Consider the following 19,455-nt stretch of genomic DNA (forward strand, 5'->3'; position numbering starts at 1 on the left):
CTACTCCAAAGCCCATTGATGTCAGCAAAGTCTTTTCATTGACTTCAATGAGCTGCGGATCACAGCCCAGATTTATAAAGGCATTTAGGCTCCTAATGATGTAAGTAGTTGCCTAGAGGTGTTAGGGGCCTAACCTGCTTATAGCCTTTTGTAAATCACACCAGGCATCTACTTACATGTTGAAGCATTGAAATACCTGAAGTGCTACAGTATCTTGAAGTCACCAAATATACCGAGTTGGAATTGTGCTCACTAATTTTAGATGAAGTGATCTGGCTGTGTTGCAGCTGCGGTGGGTATGGATTTGGAAATCCATATATTCAAGATAAGTTTCTTTGCTTAGAGAGGGAAAATGTCATAAAGTTGGGAGAAGATCTAATAGAATAATTCATTGCAAATAACATTTGTTATTAATTTTGGCCTGTTTACTATTTGGAAACACACTTTTATTAGCCAGCCAGCTCTGCAGATGGCTGATTATTATTCATTGCAATTTCCACCACCACCACCCCCCCTTTTCATTGAATAATTTGTGGATACACCAGCTTTATTTCCAAGTAGTTGAAGTTTAATTCCTCAGCTAGGTCCACACCAAACAGAAGGGACAAAAAGAAGATCTAAGTCAAGTGTTTCATGTGCAAGTTTGTTTAAAAATTCTATAATCTATGACAAACATTTCAAATTAAAAGGGCATTCCCACAGGCAATGAAATAATGAAGCCCTTAGAATCAGGCAGCCAAGGCATGAAGCTGATAGCTATTTCCACATTTTATGTACTCTCAAAGGAGAAGACCAAATTCTGAGAGCAATGTCGTGTTGCGTTTGTAGATATTTCTTACCAACTGCGGGCCAGATTCTGCAGCCAACCTAGGGGTAATTTGTTGAAGTGAGCGGAGAAAAGGCTGATTTCAGGTCTTTCTGCTGTATTCAGCACAGTGCTTAGCATAACTGTTGGCTGTAATACTGAGAGTGCATTTTACACCCATGACAGTGGTTTCACTGGTTTTAAGGGGGCCTGTTCTTCCACGTAAAGGTATTTGTGGATGTAGGGGTGGATATGATGGTCAAGCAAATCAGGAATTTGTGCTCAGGTACCAGAGGGATGGGCAGGGGGGGTGGGTGTAGTTCAAAAACTGGAGTGGACGGACAGAAAGGTGGATGCAGTGCGGTCAGATGGACACCACGGGCTCATCGCGCTGCACACGCTTAACGGAAAAGTCCTGCAGAGTTGGGGTGACAAATGAGCCTGTCCACGGGCGGCGGGGTGGATTTCCTACTGCAGCTCCAGCGGGCGGCTGGAAAGTAAGTCAGCATCCAGAGAAAAGCTGTGGAGAACCGAGATCCCCTCTCTGCCCTGCGGGACATCCCCACACCCCCGGGACAGCCTCCCGGGCACCCCCGCACCCCCCAGGACAGCCTTCTGGGCACCCCGCACCGCCGGGACAGCCTCCTGGGCACCCCCGCATCCTTCTACCCCCCCAGGACAGCCTCCCGGGCATCCCCGCACCCCCCGGGACAGCCTCCCGGGCACCCCCGCATCCTTCTACCCGCCGGGACAGCCTCCCGGAGCACCCCCGCACCCCCCGGGACAGCCTCCCGGGGCACCCCCGCACCCCGCTCCACCCGAAGGGGCTCGGAAGCGGTTTGCCGGGGTGGCCCCCCCCTGCCGCCCGCACCCCTCGGCTCTGCCGGGGCCGGGCCGGGGGCGGCTCTGCCCCCCGCCCCCGCCGCGCCATTGGCCCGCCTCGCCCGCCCCGCTCCGCCCCGCGCCCGGCGATGTCTCCGCCGAAGTTTGCCGCGGCGGGCGCCGCACGTGGGAGCCCCCAGCACCGGCGGGGCTGCCGGCACCGCTTCGCACCCCCCCCCCCTCCCCTGGAACGGCAGCGGGGGCGGCGGCGGCGGCTTCTCCCCCCCGCCCCGCCCGCGGGGGATGCCCCCCTGAAGCGCCGCCGCCGCCGCGGCGTGGCCCCCGCGCTGGGGATGCGGCAACGCGCAGCCCCCCGCCACCGCTGAGCGCTGCGCGGAGGGGCCGCGCCGGGGGGCGGCCGCGGAGCATGGCCAGGGCGCCCGGCCGCCGCCTCGGGGTAGCATGGCCGTGAGCGCGGCGGCCGCCCCCGCCGCCGAGCCGCTGCCCCGCAGCATCTTCAAGAAGTTCCTGGTGATGCTCTGCTCCCTCCTCATGTCCCTCTACGTCTTCTACTGCCTGGCCGACCGCTGCCAGACCCTGCCCGGACCCATCATCGCCGCCGGCGCCGCCTCGGAGGAGGAGGAGGGCGGCGGCGGCGGGTACCTGGGGGGCTCGGCCGAGCTGCCCCCCTGGCAGGCGGCGGCGGCGCGGCGGAAGCGGCTGCTGCAGCGGCTCAAGCAGCGGCGGCGGCGGCAGGAGGCGGCGCCGGGCGAGGAGGTGCCGGCCGGGGGCGGCGGGAGCCGGGCCGGCGGCTCGGGCGGCGGCGGGGGCAGCGCGGCGGGCACGCCCGGCACCCTGACGCTGCTGCTGGGCGAGGGCACCAAGCGGCTGCCGCAGGCCATCATCATCGGCGTGAAGAAGGGGGGGACGCGGGCGCTGCTGGAGTTCCTGCGGGTGCACCCCGACGTCCGCGCCGTCGGCGCCGAGCCCCACTTCTTCGACCGCAACTACGAGCGGGGACTCGCCTGGTACAGGTACGGGACGGGACGGGGCGGGCGGCGGCAGCGCGGCGGGGCCGGGGCCGTGGCCGAGCCGGCAGTGCCCCCCGCTGGCCGCCCAGCCCCTCCGCCGCCCGCGTCTGCCGACCCCCGGCCCCGCTGCCCCAACCCCTCCTGCGGCCCCAAGCCCCGTCGCTGCCCCCCGAAGCCCCGGCCCCGCTCCCCAGACCCCCCCCGCCCATCCTCTTCTCCCTCCCCGCACCCCCCAGCCTCGCTTCCCCCGGCCACCCTTCTCCGTTCCGCGGTTCCCCAGGCGGTCTTGTCCCCGTCCCCCCCTCCACCCGTTCTCCCGTGCCTGCTCCCGAATCCCCCAGCCCTTCTCTCTCCCCCCCCTCCTCCCTCCCCGCTGCCCAGCGCATCCCCCAGCCCTCCTGCCCCGGTGCAGGGTCCCCCCGGGGGTGCCTCTCCGCAGCCCGGGGTGCTGCCTGCGGAGGAGGGGGGGGGGCAATGGGAAGAACACTGGGTGCCCCATCGCCCTGGGGACTGCGCGGGGATGCTGAGACAGAGCTAAACCCTCCCCCGAGGAGCACAGTCCCCCCAACATCTTGCTGCTCCCCGCTTTTCTCGGGGGGGGGGGGGGGAGCTTTGCAAAACCTGTGGCTCGTCCTAACTCCCAGCCCAGCCGCCCCACAGCCCCGGCTGCCTCCCCTCGCAAAGCATCGTACGATCACCTCCTGCAATTCCCAGCCCAGGGATGCAGCCGTTAAAGGCAGCTTTCCTATATTCGCTGAGGAGAAAAAAAACGTATTTCCCATGGAAATGTTTCAGCAGCCCGGTAATGAATAACCCAAAATATGTCAGCTCCAGGAGTGCAACCCACGCACTCACCTTGCCTAAGAAACGAGCAAAAAGGTAGATGGGGTTCTTCTTTCAATTAGTTAGTGTTTCATTAAACGAAATAAAAGGTATCATCTCCTTTAAAACGAGACAGTAAACGTTAAAGCCAAGGGGCAGGATTCTCATTAATGTTGTTTAGATGTTTTCCTTCTGTGTTTTAAAGTTAATAGAGGAGCGTCTTCTGGCAGATTCCCATGGAAAGGATTGGTTAGGGTGGGGGCGAAACTGCTTTTTTGCAGAGTGTGTCTGTGTTTGTGGCTTTCTTTAATGAACAAGCAAAAAGCAGAAGATTTCGGGTACCCCCGGAGCTTGTTTTACTTTCGTGTTAAGCCCAGCTATTAGCAGAGAGGAGGGGATGATTTTGGCTCAGCTCGCAGTGACAGTACTGAAATGTGGAGTAGGATAGTACTGACAGTCCGAGTGTTTATGTAAAAGTCTTAACACGTGGAAGTGATGAGCTTCCTTGTGTATCCGCCAGTGTCAGAAACACGCCGAGTTTTTGCAGGCAGCAGAGTGTGGGTTCTCGGAGAAGAAAGATTTCCTTTCGTGTGGGCTGAAGCTGTCTACAGAATTATATTTTTAGTGTGCGCTTATCCAATTTCCACATGCTGACCCTGTATCAGAAAGGAAACATTAAAAACGAATCTGAAAACCCTCAAGAACTTTAATCAAGTCTTGACTTTGAAAAATAAACACATGGCTTTGGGGTGGCACCTACTGAAATTTATGGTGGATATGCAGAAAAGCTCATTTATCAAAGATGCTCTCGAAGCCTTGAGGAGCAGATGGCAGTGGGATAGACCCGCTTCTGGAAATGGTGCCTGAGTGAGGATTGTAGACCTAGACAGAGGAGGAGCCACAGGCATTTAGGGCATAGTACAGTCCTCCGTGTAGGGGATTTAATTTTCCAGAGGTTTGGTCTTGATCTTGCAGCTCTTGCTCATTCGAGGTGCTGCCCTGCACGCTGTTTGTGTAATCATTATGTTTTAGCATTTGGTACATGAACTCTCCCATTAATTGCTGCAGTTTGTTTGTTCTGGTATTTGATGTACTGAATTTCACCTTTTTTTTTTTTTTTTTTTATTAGCCCTGTGGAGGCTGAGGTACAGTGAATTCTTTGTATGGGATTATTCCTTTGAGACCTAATCTTGCCGGCTTTGCTTGTATGAGTAATCTTTACTAACACACTGAGTCCCGGCGTGATGGCAGAGCTGCAGTGTCAGCCTGCTGGTAACCAGTTACCAGCCTGTTACAAATATTCATTTAAAAAAATATCTGTGTCTCTCCATGGGTTTGCTGTAATCTTTGATGAGGGTTCGGTGCCGGGGAAATCGCCAGATGTTTGCCAGGGGTCCTGATTTCTTATCTTTGGCATCAGAAGCTTAGGTTTCACGTGCATTTCTGTTTCCCAGCAGTCAGACTAAACAGCATCATTACAAGGTATAAACACTTGGGTTTGCTTTCAGTGCCCGCAGGAAGCCGGCGCGGGCAGCGAGCGCCCTGTTCAAGGGAACAAAAAGCTCTTGGCTGTTTGCAGCGACGCAGGCTTGCGAACGGGGAAGAGTCACCCAGCCTTCGCGGCTGATGGTCGATGCCGTTGTCACTGGAGCCCAGAGGTGGGCTGTCACAAGGATGTCACACCAGGACCACGGCAGGGTGGCTGTGGGGGTCTCGGGCACGAGGGGGACCCCGGTTCTTCCTGGAGACAAAAGAGCAGCTCCGGTAACAGCTGCTTGTTAGATGGCGTGAGGGGGGATGAACAGGGGGCTGAGCTGTGGCTGCAGCAGCAGGATGATGCTCCTGAAGCGGCCGGTTAGATGGTGGTACCTGTAGGGCAGCGGCTCACGAGGCACGGGCTTGGCACGCGAAAGTCCTGTCACCTACTGGGGTGCCACAGAATGCACGAAAACGCTGTCCGTTAAATCAAGTGGAATAATTGCTCAGCTCTTACAGCCTGAGCTGTGCCTGTGTAAGAAGGCAGCTGTCCTACCGAGAGGCTGGTGTTATAAAAAACAATCTGAGTGATTTAATTTGGTAAGTGTGACACCTCCATGTGTGCTCGTGTGTGGGTTGAGTATCAAGGGAAGTTGTGTGCCGAAAGCAGCTTTCTCCGTTTCGGATTTACAAGTCCTCTCTTCGTATGGGGACAAAAGGAGGGAGGGGGCAGCCCACAATGCTCGCATTGACTTCCCAGCACAGAAATCTCCGCTCCAGCCCTGAACAAGGCTATTGAGCTAACAGAGTTCAATAGCAGGTGAGCATGGGTTTTAATAGAGTTCAACTGCCATCCCCCACCCCGAATACGGCTGTATACAGCCTGGGGAAAACTCTCAAGAATAGGGGCTAAGCCAGTCAAGTAAAAAAAAAAAAAATGTCTGGATTAAAAAAAAAAAGAAAATCTGTATTTGCGGGTGATATTGCGAGTCTGGCTGGTTCCCTCCAATCCTTTGTTAGTCTCGCGCTGATTGAGCTGCCTGTTGGAATGTCATTATACTGTCAGTCACCCCAGGAACATTTATTTCATATGTTTTAATCTCCCTGCCTCTATAGCACCGATGCCAATTTCACTAGAGTGAAGCCAAGCTAATGTCATTAGATTACACCCGATCCAGGGGAAGATGAAAGATGATTCAAAGTTACTCCGTCAGGTTGGGAGTTTAAGTATCGCTCCTCCCCGATGCTTCCAGAGCTGGGGAGTTCTGTCTCCTAATTAATGTCCTCTTGGGATTTTTCTCCAAGGCTTTTTTTTTTTTCCCCTCCTTCTATCTAATCTAGGCAGCACTGATGTTTCCGAGTCAAAGGGAACAGAGAACGTCTCAGTTGCTGAAGAAGTCTGGGATGGAGGAAAAGGAGGTTTGTTTAGGGGGAGGACGTGCTTCCAGCAGCTGGGAGCAGCTGCATCCCACCTTGTGCCGTTTCCCGTGCTCTGTGCCTCAAATGATGGTGAAATCGGAGCCCTGGGGATGGAGGAGTCAGGCTGCTCCTGTAGCAACGGATGGTCTGGAGTTCCCTGGGGTTTTGTGGTCACCGTAATTCAGCAGCACAGTCTGGGAGCGCTTTGTAAGCGTGGAAGTGAGGATGGGAGCACAGGCTTTGGGGGCAGGACTGTGTGGATGATGCCGGGGAGAGAGACTTCAGGGGAGGGAGTACAATTCATGAAAGATGGAGCAGGACCAGACGGCCATCAGGAGGAAAGACGTTGTTGCAAAACCCTCTGCGGGAGGGAGATGCTGTAGCAGTAGTTGCCTTAAAGTGATCTTCTGCCTCACCTTTCTTCAGCCAGCCTTGCAGCCTCTGCAAGAAACACCAGGTCTTTGACTGTGTTCAGGGTGTGCCCAGCCCAGAACATGGGTTGTGCCGTTGGACATCAAGTTTGAGCCGGTTTGGGTTTTCTGCTCCCTGCTGTGTGCACGCCTGCTTGTAGGAAGGTCTGGTTTAGCAGCGCCTGCTCATCATCTTGGGAACATCTCGTCTCCCAAACACATCTGAATTACTAACAGCATCAAGCACAGCCTGCAGCAGTTTCTCTGGAAATTGCAGCCTTGGACAACCACATGCTGAAGAGGATCAAGGTCCTTGTTTATTTATTAGCTGTGCAATCAGATACCTCCCCATATTGAGTTTGTGGTGCCAGGTGCTGTATAAAAAGGGAACAAAAGATGGTCTTGGCCCCAAAGTGCAGGTAATTCACTGTAAACAACAGGTGGATATAGGGTGAGACAGGCACAAAGACAGTGGAGGCTGTGTTGGTTGTTTGGGCAGCATGGGTCTCCTGGCCAAGGAGTCATTGAAGATGGAGGATGAGGTGGGTTTATGAGTGGTTGAAGGGACCTCACCTTGCTGGGGAAGAGCAAAGGGCAAGGAGTGCGTTGGAAATGTCGATGAGATCAGGGCTGGGGTCATTGAGTCTGTTGTAAAAAGACAGTAACTGGTTCTGCTGCTCATGTGCTTTGCCGCTGCCTTTGTGCGTGATCTGGACTCGAATACTCCAAGGCATTTTGGTAAAGATTTGAAATAGTTCGAAGGTTGGTACCCTACTGCTGGAGAGATGCCTTGGTGTGTCAGTTCGCCCATCTGTAAAGTGGGAAGAAGTCACTGCCCTGTGCTGCAGGGGTAGGACAGCAGGGTTGGGACTCTGCGGCACTTCTCTCCAGTGCAGAAATGAGGTGCTCTATGGAGTCTGAGCTTGCTGGGCTATGCTGTGGATTAATTAACACCCAAAGCAGGTGAACCCTGCCAGAGCTGCTGGCAGAGGTCCTGCAGCCTCGGCACAGCTTCGGCTCGCTGTCCTCTTGTGGCAAGGAGGACTGCCATCTAGTGTGCACACCTGAGGGATGGCACCATCCAGGGATGGCACTGTCCAGGCACACACCCCTAGCAAGATTGAACTGCAAAGAGCTGGGGCTGGGCTCTCCTTTTACTCCTTAAATAAACCCCAAAGCATTATTATTTTGGGTGGTTATTTTAAGCATTTTGCATCTCTATGTATCCCTTCTGTTTTCTGTTAATGAAGAAGTTCATGTCCAGGGTTCGTATCTGTTCCTGATGATGGGGTGATCTTCTGGGTTGGCGTATAAGATGTCAACCCCATTCCCATTAGAAAGCATCAAAATAAGAACTTTAGGATTTTATTGGACTCTTCTCTCGGCAGATCCTGCGGTCTGCACGGGGAGATACTGGGGAGGTTCAGAAGTCAATAGACCCCATCCTCATCTTCAGTACTGATTCATGCCCTAGTCCCTGGGGCGCCGGTGGCTCGAGGGCATTGGCACCTTCCTCATCCACCCCACGGTTCTGCCTGGGCCTGGGGCGCTTGGAAACTGGGGCTTCCCTGGCCCTGCCTGCTGGTGCTGAGCAATCTTGAAAATATGGCCTCAACTGTCCAAGATTTTGTCACTTAAATTCATAGAGCTGGGTCTCGTGAAAAGCAATGCAAAGCTCCAGCTGGCTGGCGCGAGAGCCCATTTATGGCAAAAATTGTGATACTCTTTAGAGAAGCAACAGATTCACCCTGCTTAAACCACTAGTACTCCTTTAAGGTCAGATCTTGCAAATCCCCACCTATGCATGTAGCCTGTCCTTCTGCCATTGGCTTTGCTGCCTTTGGGTGGGGGGGCTCCTAGGAGTAATTATGTTGAGTCTGGGGTCCAGGGCCATGCTCTGGTCACACCATCACCACCAATATGTCTGTTCACTGCAGCTGAGCTAGGATTTCATCCCGACCTTTTGAAGTCTATAATAAGAGCAGTTAGGTCTGGGGAGGGGGAAGAGAGCTGGTGCCTTTCCAAAGAGTTTGGAGCAAACAACAAGTGATCAGAAAACCTGAGAATAAACCCGCTGCGAGCCCCTTCCCTGATGTAGGCATTAAAACTCCTGAGCTGTTAATTATGCTTTTCCCTGGAGAATATCGAGGTAACCCAAACTGCTTTCACAGGGAAACAGCACAGGCTGGCAAGGGGGAGCAAGGGTGGTTGTTGTGGCCATAAATCTTTGCAAATTCTCATTACGTGCAGGTATTCTGGAAAGGAAGTGGATTAGGTTGCAGCTAAGGTTGTGTTGCTGGGGTTGGATACTGGGGTCTTACCCCATTACAAAGCTCTGTGTGGGTCAGTGGGGCTGTTCATGCAAGGTCTGTAGGACCGGGGCCATCCCGGGGATTGTGACAGTGGCCGGTGTCTCTGCCTGTCTCCTGCATAACCCACCTCCTGGGAAATACAGGTTTTCATGGTTTGGAGTTAAACATGTTAACCTCCAAACTGCACCCTCCTGAGCCTTTGCAACTCCCTGGTGGGGATATGTGAGCAGGATGGTGCCCACAGTGAGAATATAAATAGAGTTGCTCGAGGAAGTGAATTATTCTTGGCGTTTCTTTCATCAAACGATGTGATGCTGCAGGAGGAAATCTTTCAGCAAAAGAAATCACCAGTTCCCTTCGTGCATGGCAAGACCATCCTTCTTGCTTCCTGGAAGTGAGGAGATTCATAACGTGCTCTTTCTGTTGCAACACCATCTGTTGCAGAGATATAAAGATCCCTGCTCAAACTCCCCCAGGCTCAAGGCTGCTGCCGGGTACGTCTCTGGTGGGAGACAGAGGAGAAACATCCCATTGCTGTCCCAGGGGAGCTTTGGAAACCTCATGTGGCTGTTTTCCCCGCTGTCGAGCAGCCGTGCCCAAGCATCACGTGAGAAAATCTCACCTGGGCAACTCCAGGCATCCAGGCACCTTCCTTGCACAAAGCCATGCAGATCATGGATGCCAGCACAGCAGCTTCAGTGGGACCCTGCCTGGCTCGCAGCTGTTTGTTAGCCAGAGATGGAGCAGCCTCCCCTGCCCCGGCCACACCACTCAGCTCCAGTTCCCGGGTGCAGCCAGTGGCTGGAAACTGGGATGTGAGCAGTCAGATCAGGTCTGACCACAACCTCCCTTCCCACACCTTCCCCTGGTGAGAGATGTTTATGTTCAAGCGCAACATCATGATGGGAAGCTGCCTGTTTATTTATTTATTTATCTCTCTCTCTAGTGGGATCTTTTTTTGCTGAAAATTTCAAAAAAGCCGGGCTGATTTGTTCTGACATCGCCGTTGGAAAAGGGCTCCCTCCCGCAGCTTGTGCTCTCTGGGGAAGCCTTTTATGGGAAAATATCAAATCCAATTGTTTTGACTTCCGTGTTTATCTGATGGTTTGTGTGTGTGTATGCTCACGTGTGCATCTTTGGGCTCTGAAGTGTTGTGTTTTGTCATTAACATTTCATTTCTGCTTTCATGGTATTGTATTGTGATGTCAAGTATCATAAACCAACATCTTTCAACATTATTTAAGCACTTTTGTGCTGTCTGGACTGTTTGGGAAGCCCTTTTTGGGGAGAAATTCCCAAGCATTGGCATGTTCCAGCCTAGGGCAAAACAAGTGAGAAAACATCTGGATTTCCCACCTGAGGGAAGCTCTGTGTCCTGACCCCTCCGGTACAGGGTTAGCGAGTGAAAGGCAGGAGATGTGATGGCCTGGGAAGAGTGCTGTGCAGAGAGCCCGAGGAGGTGGCCTGGCTTGGCTGAGACCCCCAAAAACATGCTCCAGGATCAGTGACCCCACGGTGCTGATGTGCTTCGAGCCCCCGTAACATTCCACCTGGAGATGCCGCTTTGCCCATTTTGGATCTGGACTTTGTGAGCTCCGGAGTCCTTTTCCCTGGCTGGAAATTTGCTCCTTAAATCCCTTTGGTCTCAAACATTGCCGGACTCCAGGTTGTGCCTTGCCAAGTTTTGGTTTAAGCCTCAGTAAAAAGGTGTTTGGGAGGACCCTGGGTCACCCGATGCAGCAAGGCTTTCCCTTGCTCCTGTTGGACCTGTGCTCACGGGGGGTCCCCAGGCCTGGATGGGAGGAGCAGTGGGGTACCCTGGGTGCAATTAGTGTTGTGCCATTAACGTGCTGTGATTTGCATAGGTAAAACTGGTGACGGCAGGAGGAGGCTGTATGATGTGCCAAAGCCAGAAGTGGGGGAGATCTCCCTCCTCTGAGACACAAATGCTGGGTCAGCGGCCTCAGCCGTGGTGTTTCTCACTTTCCAAAACCATGCTGTGTTAGGAGGTGTTGGCAGAGCCATGGCACTGCCGTCCCCCCCGGGTCTGGCGGCCGGTCCCTGGGTTAGTGCCGTGCCACAGCCATCAGCAGTGTGGGGGGAACAGAGAACGTTCCCCTCTACCAGTGGGAAAACAGGCTGAAAAGCACCCAGAGCCTCTGGCAGAGCAAGACTTAGCACCTAGGACCTCCTGGCGTCTGGCTCCACGCTGCTGTTGGTCTCCTCTAACTGTGGTAGGAAGGGAGGCTGGCTGATACAAGCATTGGTGATGAGGGCTCAGCATGGGCTGAGCTTCCCTCGGCATCAGCCGTGTCCCCCCCCGGTGCTGCTCTGCTCCTCAACCTGTTCCTCATGCTGAAGGTCACGGAAAGTTCCGCTGACTCCTCTTAAAAAGGTTGAGGGGACTAGTCCCCATGTCCGGGCTAAGTTCCAGCTCAGGTAATTCTAGTCTCTGCCTCTAAAAATTAACTCTGTGGTTTCAGCTGGCTCCAGTCGTCTTCGTTCCCCATCCACGGACCTGTGGGCACCGTGCTGCTGACAGAGACCCACCACGGGGCTCGGGGCAGTTGGCTTTTGATGGCTGGGAAGTGGTCTTTCTTCTGGTCTGCAAGGTGATTAGGGTTTTTCTCTGTGCAAAAGCTGCGTGTCACGGCAAGGGATAAAGCTAATGTTGTACGATAATCCTGCCCTCTTGCACTGCTGAACTGTGCTGTGTGAATATTAATATTTGCCTATAAATGTTTGTCTGGTATTTATCAGTCTTGTACCTGTGTGACAACGGGTGTTAGCTCCATCATCTCTAAAGAAGGAAAACTGAAAGCCAAATCTCACTGCATGCAGAGCTGGGTGACAGGAGCGTGGTTTGGGGTCGAGAGCTGGTTCAGCCGCCTCCTGTGCAGGGCTTGGTGAGACCCGGCTTGGGCATGTCGGTTCCACCAATGTCTGGCTGCCCTGTGTGCCCTGTCCCAACCAGCTTCCCCAGCAGGGCAGGGCCACAGGGAGGAAGAGGAGGAGGAAGGTGCTGAGCACAGGCATGTGTGCACAAGGACGCACTGGTGCCTCGGTGCTCAGCGGGAGCAGTGACCAGCTCTCCCCGCAGCCTTAGCTCATGGGGGGTTACTGGATTTCTTGCTCTGCCAACATGTTAGAGGTGACTTGGCTTACCACGCGCTGGGAAAGCCCTTTCTACCTCCCTCTGGGCTGGGGGCTGTCGCTCCTCCAGCTCCCCTGCTGTCGCAGGGTTGGCTATGTCTGGAAGTCCACTTAGTTGCATCTTTATCTCCTTGGGTGCTCCCTGTCCATCTTACATTTCCTCCTCCCCTGAACTCATGTGCTGTATTTATCGAGTGGCTGTGAGCTCTGAAACTCTCCCAGGAAGGGAGCTCTTGAGCTCTGCTAAAGACTTCGTGCAGCCTGGGTCCAGAAGCTGCTGAGAGGGAGATTTCATGGGGTGGCTGAGAAGGCAGCAGCCGTCCCTCTCGTGTCTCCATCTGTACTATCAGCAGCAGGTTGGAAAGAAGCAGAAAAAGGGACTTTTTCAAACAGCGTGAGATTAAATTCTGAAACTGGCTGCCGCGGAAGGTTTTTGGCTAAAAGACTCTAAAAGGGCTCCAGAAGTGCTTAGCAAAGAAAGATACATCAGGAGCTGTTAAGCATGAGGGACCAGAAGCAAAGTCCAGCTGAGGGAGTCCCCAAGCGTCGGCTGGGGACCCAGGGATTTGCTTCTGCTTCTGGCACAGGAATTAGCTCACGGGTCAGGGGCACCCTGGGGTGATCCAGGGAGGCTCATCCTCCCATAACTGTTATTGGTGGGGAAAATATGATCGGTGTTCTTTGGTTAGAAATACACTTTCTGAGAGGGGATGAATTTTTCTGATTGGCATTGAATGGCTGGTGGTTGATAGCAGAGAAGAGAGCATTGCACTTCGCACCCACGGTCTGGGTCATTTCAGTACAAATGACCATCGAACGCCTGCTGAAGAGCCTGGATGTGTGTGTAACTGTGTTAGTTCATACCAGATGCAGAGAAATAAAGAAAGATATCATTTATCCCCTACAGGCTAGTGAGAGCTGGGTAAGCACGGCTGAACTTTCTGAAGCATCCTTTCGGATTTATGCGCTTCTAAGGTACCCGAGGCTGCTCGCTCTGTGCAGCAGCAGCAGGCAGGGGCTGGCAGTGACCTGGCCCCATGGGCTGAGCTGCTGTGGCCCTGTCAGGACTGACGTTTGCTTTTGCAAATGTTTGGAGTTGTTTAAGGTCCGACTGCTGCCCCGGCTCTTCATTTCTGCCTGCCTGCTAGCAAGTTTTGCTGCCTGGATGGAGGGCATGAGCCCTGTTCCCCTGCCCCATGCAAACCTGCCGGGGTTTAAAGGGCTGCCGGAGGTTTCTGTGCAAGCACAAAATAACCAGCCCATCCGTGGGTTTGGATGGCTGGAAGGCGATATGTGCCCCAGGAGAGACGCGGCAGGGAGAGCTGCATCGCCGGGTCCCACTTCCCGCGGCAGGAGGTCACGTAGCAAAGGGGGAAGCATCGTCCTGGGGAGCAGGGGAGGGGGAGCGCAGAACTGCGTGCTGGGGCTGCTGGAAGGAAAACTTTCTGCCAACACTCATCTTTCCAAGGACATCAGCAATGCCAGCTTGCCAGGAGCGGTCTCTCCATTTTGTAGCACAGAGGTGAAGGGATGAAAGCCTGGACATTAAATGCCTCGCACCAAACACCAAGGCATTTCTTGTCTGGCTGCTCTTTCTCCTTGTTTGAGCTAAGGTGGCCGGTTCCCACCTTGCAGTTCCCAAGTGTAGCAGGCTCTGGCTTAGGCTGGACCCTCCTTAGGGCAGGAGATGGGATTTTGTTGTGCACCTGCGGCAATAGGAGAGCTGAGCTCCTGGGGATGGTGTGGGCATTGCCACCGCACAGATGATGTGCGCTGCACGTCTCTTGGGTTGTGTCCAGGGCAGCGAGGAGGCTTTGGGACACACTCAGCGTGGCTGGGTGGTGGTGAGCAGGGGCCTGTTCTGTTCCGTGCCTCAGTTTCCCCATCTGTGAGATGGGGTTATGCTGATGAGCTCACTCATAAAATACTACAGTCATTGCTAAAGCTGTACCTAGGAGGGCTGGGGCCTGGCTTTCCTACAGTCAGTAAGCACCAGGATCCATCCCTCCAGCATCTCCCTCTCTGGGTTGCATTTGCTTCAACCACAGGCAGATGCAGAGGACACACAGAGGGTCAGACACAGAGTCACGTCAGGTTTAAATGTTGTTTCTGCATGCACAGGGTGTGATCCCCGCTCAGCCCAGCGCAGGAGCTGGGCTTGGGGCAGAGGCGCTCAGCCCTTGGAGCTGCCTTCATAACGAGTCATGATGCCGCTTCTCCTGCTTGCTCCTGGCTCTGCCGCCCTCCCTTCCAGCAGCAGTAAATCCTCTGGAAGAGCCTCAGGAAAAAAGAATTTAGTAGGACACACAAGTGGTTAGCCCGGGAGCCTCCAAAGGGGCCGAAACAGGGGGAAGGACTTCATGGCCTGACCCAGATGCAGTGCACAGCATTTAATTGAGTTTGACCGGCTCCAGTGCCACAGGTCAGGGTCAGCCCCAGCAGCGAAGCCCACCGAGGTGCCGGAGCCGCTCGGTTTGGCACTTGGACAGGCTGAGCTCTGCCCTGCCTGCGCGGGGGGTCGCGGCCCTCTGTCACATCGCGGGGACCCGCTGCCACTGCGGCGCGATGCGGCAGGGTCGACGAGCCAAGCTGAGAGCTGCGGGTTTCAAGGGGGCTGAGTTTTACAGCTTCATCTGCTCGTTGCTTCCTAATTGCAGTTGAGTTGTTTGGCCAAGTGACAGCAAAATGTTGGGTTGCAGCTGATGCCTGGATGTGTCCCTATTTCTGGCACTGCCATCCCTGCAGCCCAGCTATTCAAGGGGCTTCACGACAGTAAAATCAAGCATTCATTGCCCTCCCTTCCAGTCTGCCCCAAAACAGAGGTGGGAGGAAGAAATTGATGCTTCCTCATCACCACATGCCTCTGCCGGGCCGTACGGCAGGGCAGCAGCTCACCTCCCCAGCTACCGGAGCCAGGCACCAGCATGGCAGGCAGTTTCCTGCAGCAGCTAAGAGTTGAAGCCATGAGCTTGATTTATCCATCGGGATCCACCAGCCTTCCCAGGCTAGACATAAAACTTCTGGTTTCCTAGTGTACCTCTGGATTCTTTGCTACATGAGAAATAAGCTATTGCAGCACTAGATTTTTAAATTATTATTTATTTTTGGACAATGTAAGCATGTCCCCAGCACATGCTACTGCTGCTTTCTCGGCTCTCACCCCAGAGCAATGCCCCCAGCCCTGCTCTCACTCAGAAGCTGCCTGGGCCCAGTCACATTACAGCTCTGGGAGGGTAGATAGGAAAGGCGTCAGGGTGGTGACTGCAGAGGCGAAGAAGGAATTTGGGTGTGTTTCCTCTGGAGTAAATCTGGCTTAATATTATGAGTGACTCTGGATTTTATTAAAGCCCTGAAGGCAGGACTTGGGTTTGTTGGCCCAGTTGAGCAGCATTGTAAAAGCTGGTGTAAGCCCGCACCTAATGAAGGAGCCCAAGCCTGGGTGACCTGCAGAGCCATGCTCAGCTCTGGCCGCTCCCAGGGGCTTTCTTGGCCATCACCCCTCTGGGACAGCCAAGGGTGAGTGGGGTGGAGGAGTCTGGACCCAGACTGGAGCCCACTGGGAGTTTTGGCATGGATGAGGACACAGGTCCCCTCCATCCCTGGGAGTTTCTGCTGAATATCCCATGGCCAGCCTGGGATGGGTGCCCTGATGGGTCTGGCCTCTGCTCATGGTCACCTTCGCGGTTACCTTGGTTGCTGGGAACCAGCTATTCCTGGAGCCTTCCCTTTTCCTTGCACATCTTCAGTATAAAGCCAGATATATCAGACGAGTGAGTTTTGCACCAGCAGCTGAGCCTGCTCTCGCAGGAGTCTGTCTGAGCAGGCTGTGCTCTTGCCTCCCTGCAGCTGCTGGAGTTGCCCAGCATCTGGATCTGTAGGCGGCTCTGCCCAATGTGGGGAATACATTTAGGAGTTGCTGTTGGCTTCCCAAAGATGCATCAGCGAAGAGATCCTAAGGAAGCTCTGTCCTGGCTGATCTCCTAAGCCAGGTGTTAAATGCATGGCATATGCTAGGAAAGGGCTTGGAAGGGAAGTGCACCATGCGCTGAAGGCCATCCCGTCCCTGCTCTGTCCTCGGCAGGGGGCACTTACTGCACCCCTGTGCTTAGGAGTGGAGCCCTGAGATGGTCCCTCTCCTGCCCTGACCAACTTTTCCCAGACCACCCCAAGCCCTTAGGTCCCCAGAGCCATAAAAAAGATTCCCATGGGATCCTGGGGGTGAAGGGAAGGGAGAGACCCGGGCAGACCGGTGATGGGCAGAGCAGCAGCCAAGAGGCACGTCCCTTGCTGGGAGCTGCGGGCCGTGGGGCTCCCGGGGTGGGGAAAGGGCCGGGAGGGAGCTTTGAGGAGTGATTAACGGCCTCAGCCGTGGCAGGGCCATGGGTCAAGAGGCCCAATTATTTCCTGGTGATATTCCTGCTGGAGGGAGCGATAAGGCACGGCAGATATGGGTCCACATGACCCCTCGGCTTTGGAGCAAAGCGAGGGCAGGGATTATGGGGAGACCCCTGAGCCCCATTCACACTCTCTGCAGAAGAACTTTCAGGCAAAGCCCGTGGGTCACCCCGACATTGCTGACTCAGGCACGATCCCCCCTCTCAGCACGGATTTCCAGGAATGCCGTCCTTAACATCTCCCGCTAGGCAAATCATAGCCATCATATGTTTAGGGGAAAAATTGGATTTGCCTTGTAATCTAATCAATGTTAAATAACAGTAATTCTAACTCCGAGGCTCTGTGTTTAAAGTGCTGTTGGTCTCTGGGGATCATTGGAGTTATTTAATCTAATGAAATCACCATTACTGTCTAATGAGGGTGCACCACAGGGATGTCTTTCCCGGGAAGGAAAGCAATGGTTAAATAATTGGTAGTCAGGGCCAAATATTCAGTGGGGGTAAATGGGCAGAGTGCAGTAAGTTGAAGGTTTCACCTGGTGGGGACCCAGAGCTCTTTGGCTGCCTCTTTCTAAAGGTGACTGTCATTGCTCAAGATGTTGGTGGTGAGCATGTGCCCAGGTTCCTCCCATCACCTCCCTGGGCAGGCTGGACTACACCCGTGCCACCTTTTCCCTTTTTCTGGCCCAAGCAGGAGTCACGTTTTTTTAACCCATCTCAATACTCCATCCTGCATCACGACTTGCTGTGCTACCTCCGTCGGGTTGCTCTCTGCATTGGCTCTCCCTGTGGTGGTCCAGGCTGTCTTGTCTGCTGGGTTTTAAGATGTTTTCTCCCAAACCTGCTGTACTTTTTTCATTTCATTAAGCATTTTTCCTTATCTCCTTTTTAGAGGGAGATAGGACCTGTTCCAGTTCACATTTCCCATGCTAGCTTTGCAGCAGTTTCTGAGCCATCAGTCGATTCAGTCATTACGGAGCACACCGAGCCATACTGAGCCGGTTGCTTTCCTACGCGTTGAACTTATTGTATTCAAATATATTGGAGTTATATCAGTAGCAGGCAGCGACTCTGCTGCTGTCAAATGCCAGCACGGCTGTATCCCGTGTAATGGGGGAGTGTTCCCTTCCTGTAGTGCGTGCTTTAGTTTCCCATTATTATTTCTTTAATAAGACTGATACTTACTGTACATCGCTCATTTGCTGCTAAAATTGGAGCCATTAGAGCAATAAGTGGCAATTACCTTCTGAGCGGTGTGGTGTGTGAACCCAGTGTGGTGCCTCCCTGAAGGAGGAGGCTGAAACCTGCCTTTCAGGAGCAAACACCCGTGAATGGCAGCAAAACAGCAGAGCAGCTTTGTAGGGAAAGCTGGGATGGCTGTCAGGGGTGCCCAGCCTGTCCAGAGGGAGGAGTGCACCCATGGGTGCTGGGACAGGACGCATCAGGCTTGACGTCCGTGGGTGATGGGGATGGGGGAGGCTGTGGCTCTGCACGTGCTGCTGAGTTTTCTCAGGACGTGCTACCCATCCAGCAGCCAGGCTCCTCTGAGCAACCTGTCCCCAGGGAATGGCTTCTGCCCTGGAAAACAATCTCCATGCTGAAAAAAAATAGAAGAGGAACATGTCTGTTAATTTAATCATATTAAGTGTTCCTAAAATCACATCTGTGCTGTACAACAGCATGCCAGAGGTCTCTGGAGGAACAGATGCAGCAGGACCGGTGAGGATTAGGTGCAGAGAGATGGGCAAAGGAGGGATTTCTGGAGGAGGGAGAGTAAGATGTGCCAGCAGGCAGGTCTGAGAGCCCCATGCTCCATGACCACAGCCCGGCCAGAACTGCAGGACACCAGCCCTTGCCCCCACAGGGGCAGCACTCTGTCCTCAACGCCACTGCGGATGAGCCACGGCACGGGTCCCCTCGGCGAGGCGTGGGAGCCAGGCGATGCCCCGCGCGCTAACGAGGAGGTCCGGGAGCTGCTGTTGGCGAGGACGGTCCCTACGGGCAGCTCCTCAGCAACAGCCGGGATGTCTGTGTTCATTATGCACATCCCTTTCATGCCACCTTCATTATTCGCATGCTATCTAGTGTCATTAAGATATCAAGTTCATTTAGGTACATCCACATTGGCAGTTTAATTATGTCTGGGTACTACTCTGTATTTTATTCATGGACTATCTGGGGGCGGTTGTCAAACACAAGCCCAGGAGATAAAGGTTCGGTGGCTGCAGAATGCTAATGTCCTGCTGGTTCCCTTTTGACAAATACACATGCCAGTTATTACCAAACTGATTATTTCATTCATTAACACCACATACATCAGCTCCCTTCACCCGGTATTATTGTATACATTCATCTTTTCATAAACAATTACCTGACAAGGTTGGGAAAGGCAAGTAGTGGGGAATTAATGCTCTGGTGGGAAGTTCCTGGCATGGGTTAGTAACAAGGTGCTGGGGGGGTGTGGGATGCCCCGTTAGCGTGATCGCTTCATTAATCAAATTAGGGACAATAGCACGTCACATGTGTGCCATGTTTTCCAACAATACCGAACCCGTTTGCATTGTGTCGGGAGCTCAACGGATGGGGCTCCCCGTCCAGTTTGCAGTGATAGGGGAGATGAAATGAAAGCCACGGGACCCGGCGGGACGGCTTGGAAAGCATTCATTGCAGTCAGACCATGGTGTGCGTTTCTCATCTGCCCTTTTCTTTTTTTTACTATTATTATTATTATTATTATTGTCGTGAGGAACATTTGCATGAGAACAGGTTCTTTGTTTATTGTTTGTGCCTTTTTTCCGGCTTCCTCATAGT

The 19,455-nt window shown here is 53.8% G+C and overlaps 1 protein-coding gene across 1 annotated transcript in view; it reads left to right on the forward strand.

Annotated features, from left to right (window-relative positions):
* Nucleotides 1-1,918: 1,918 nt before the first annotated feature.
* HS3ST3A1 (heparan sulfate-glucosamine 3-sulfotransferase 3A1) overlaps nucleotides 1,919-19,455 on the forward strand; it is a 40,435-nt gene continuing 22,898 nt past the window's right edge. The window contains exon 1 of the mRNA XM_069798909.1: nucleotides 1,919-2,661. Within this exon, the coding sequence (XP_069655010.1) occupies nucleotides 2,090-2,661 (572 nt within the window). The 5' untranslated portion in view covers nucleotides 1,919-2,089. The remainder of the gene's footprint in view (nucleotides 2,662-19,455) is intronic.

Source organism: Haliaeetus albicilla, chromosome 12 (genome assembly GCF_947461875.1).
Source record: "Haliaeetus albicilla chromosome 12, bHalAlb1.1, whole genome shotgun sequence".
Classification (NCBI taxonomy): domain Eukaryota; kingdom Metazoa; phylum Chordata; class Aves; order Accipitriformes; family Accipitridae; genus Haliaeetus; species Haliaeetus albicilla.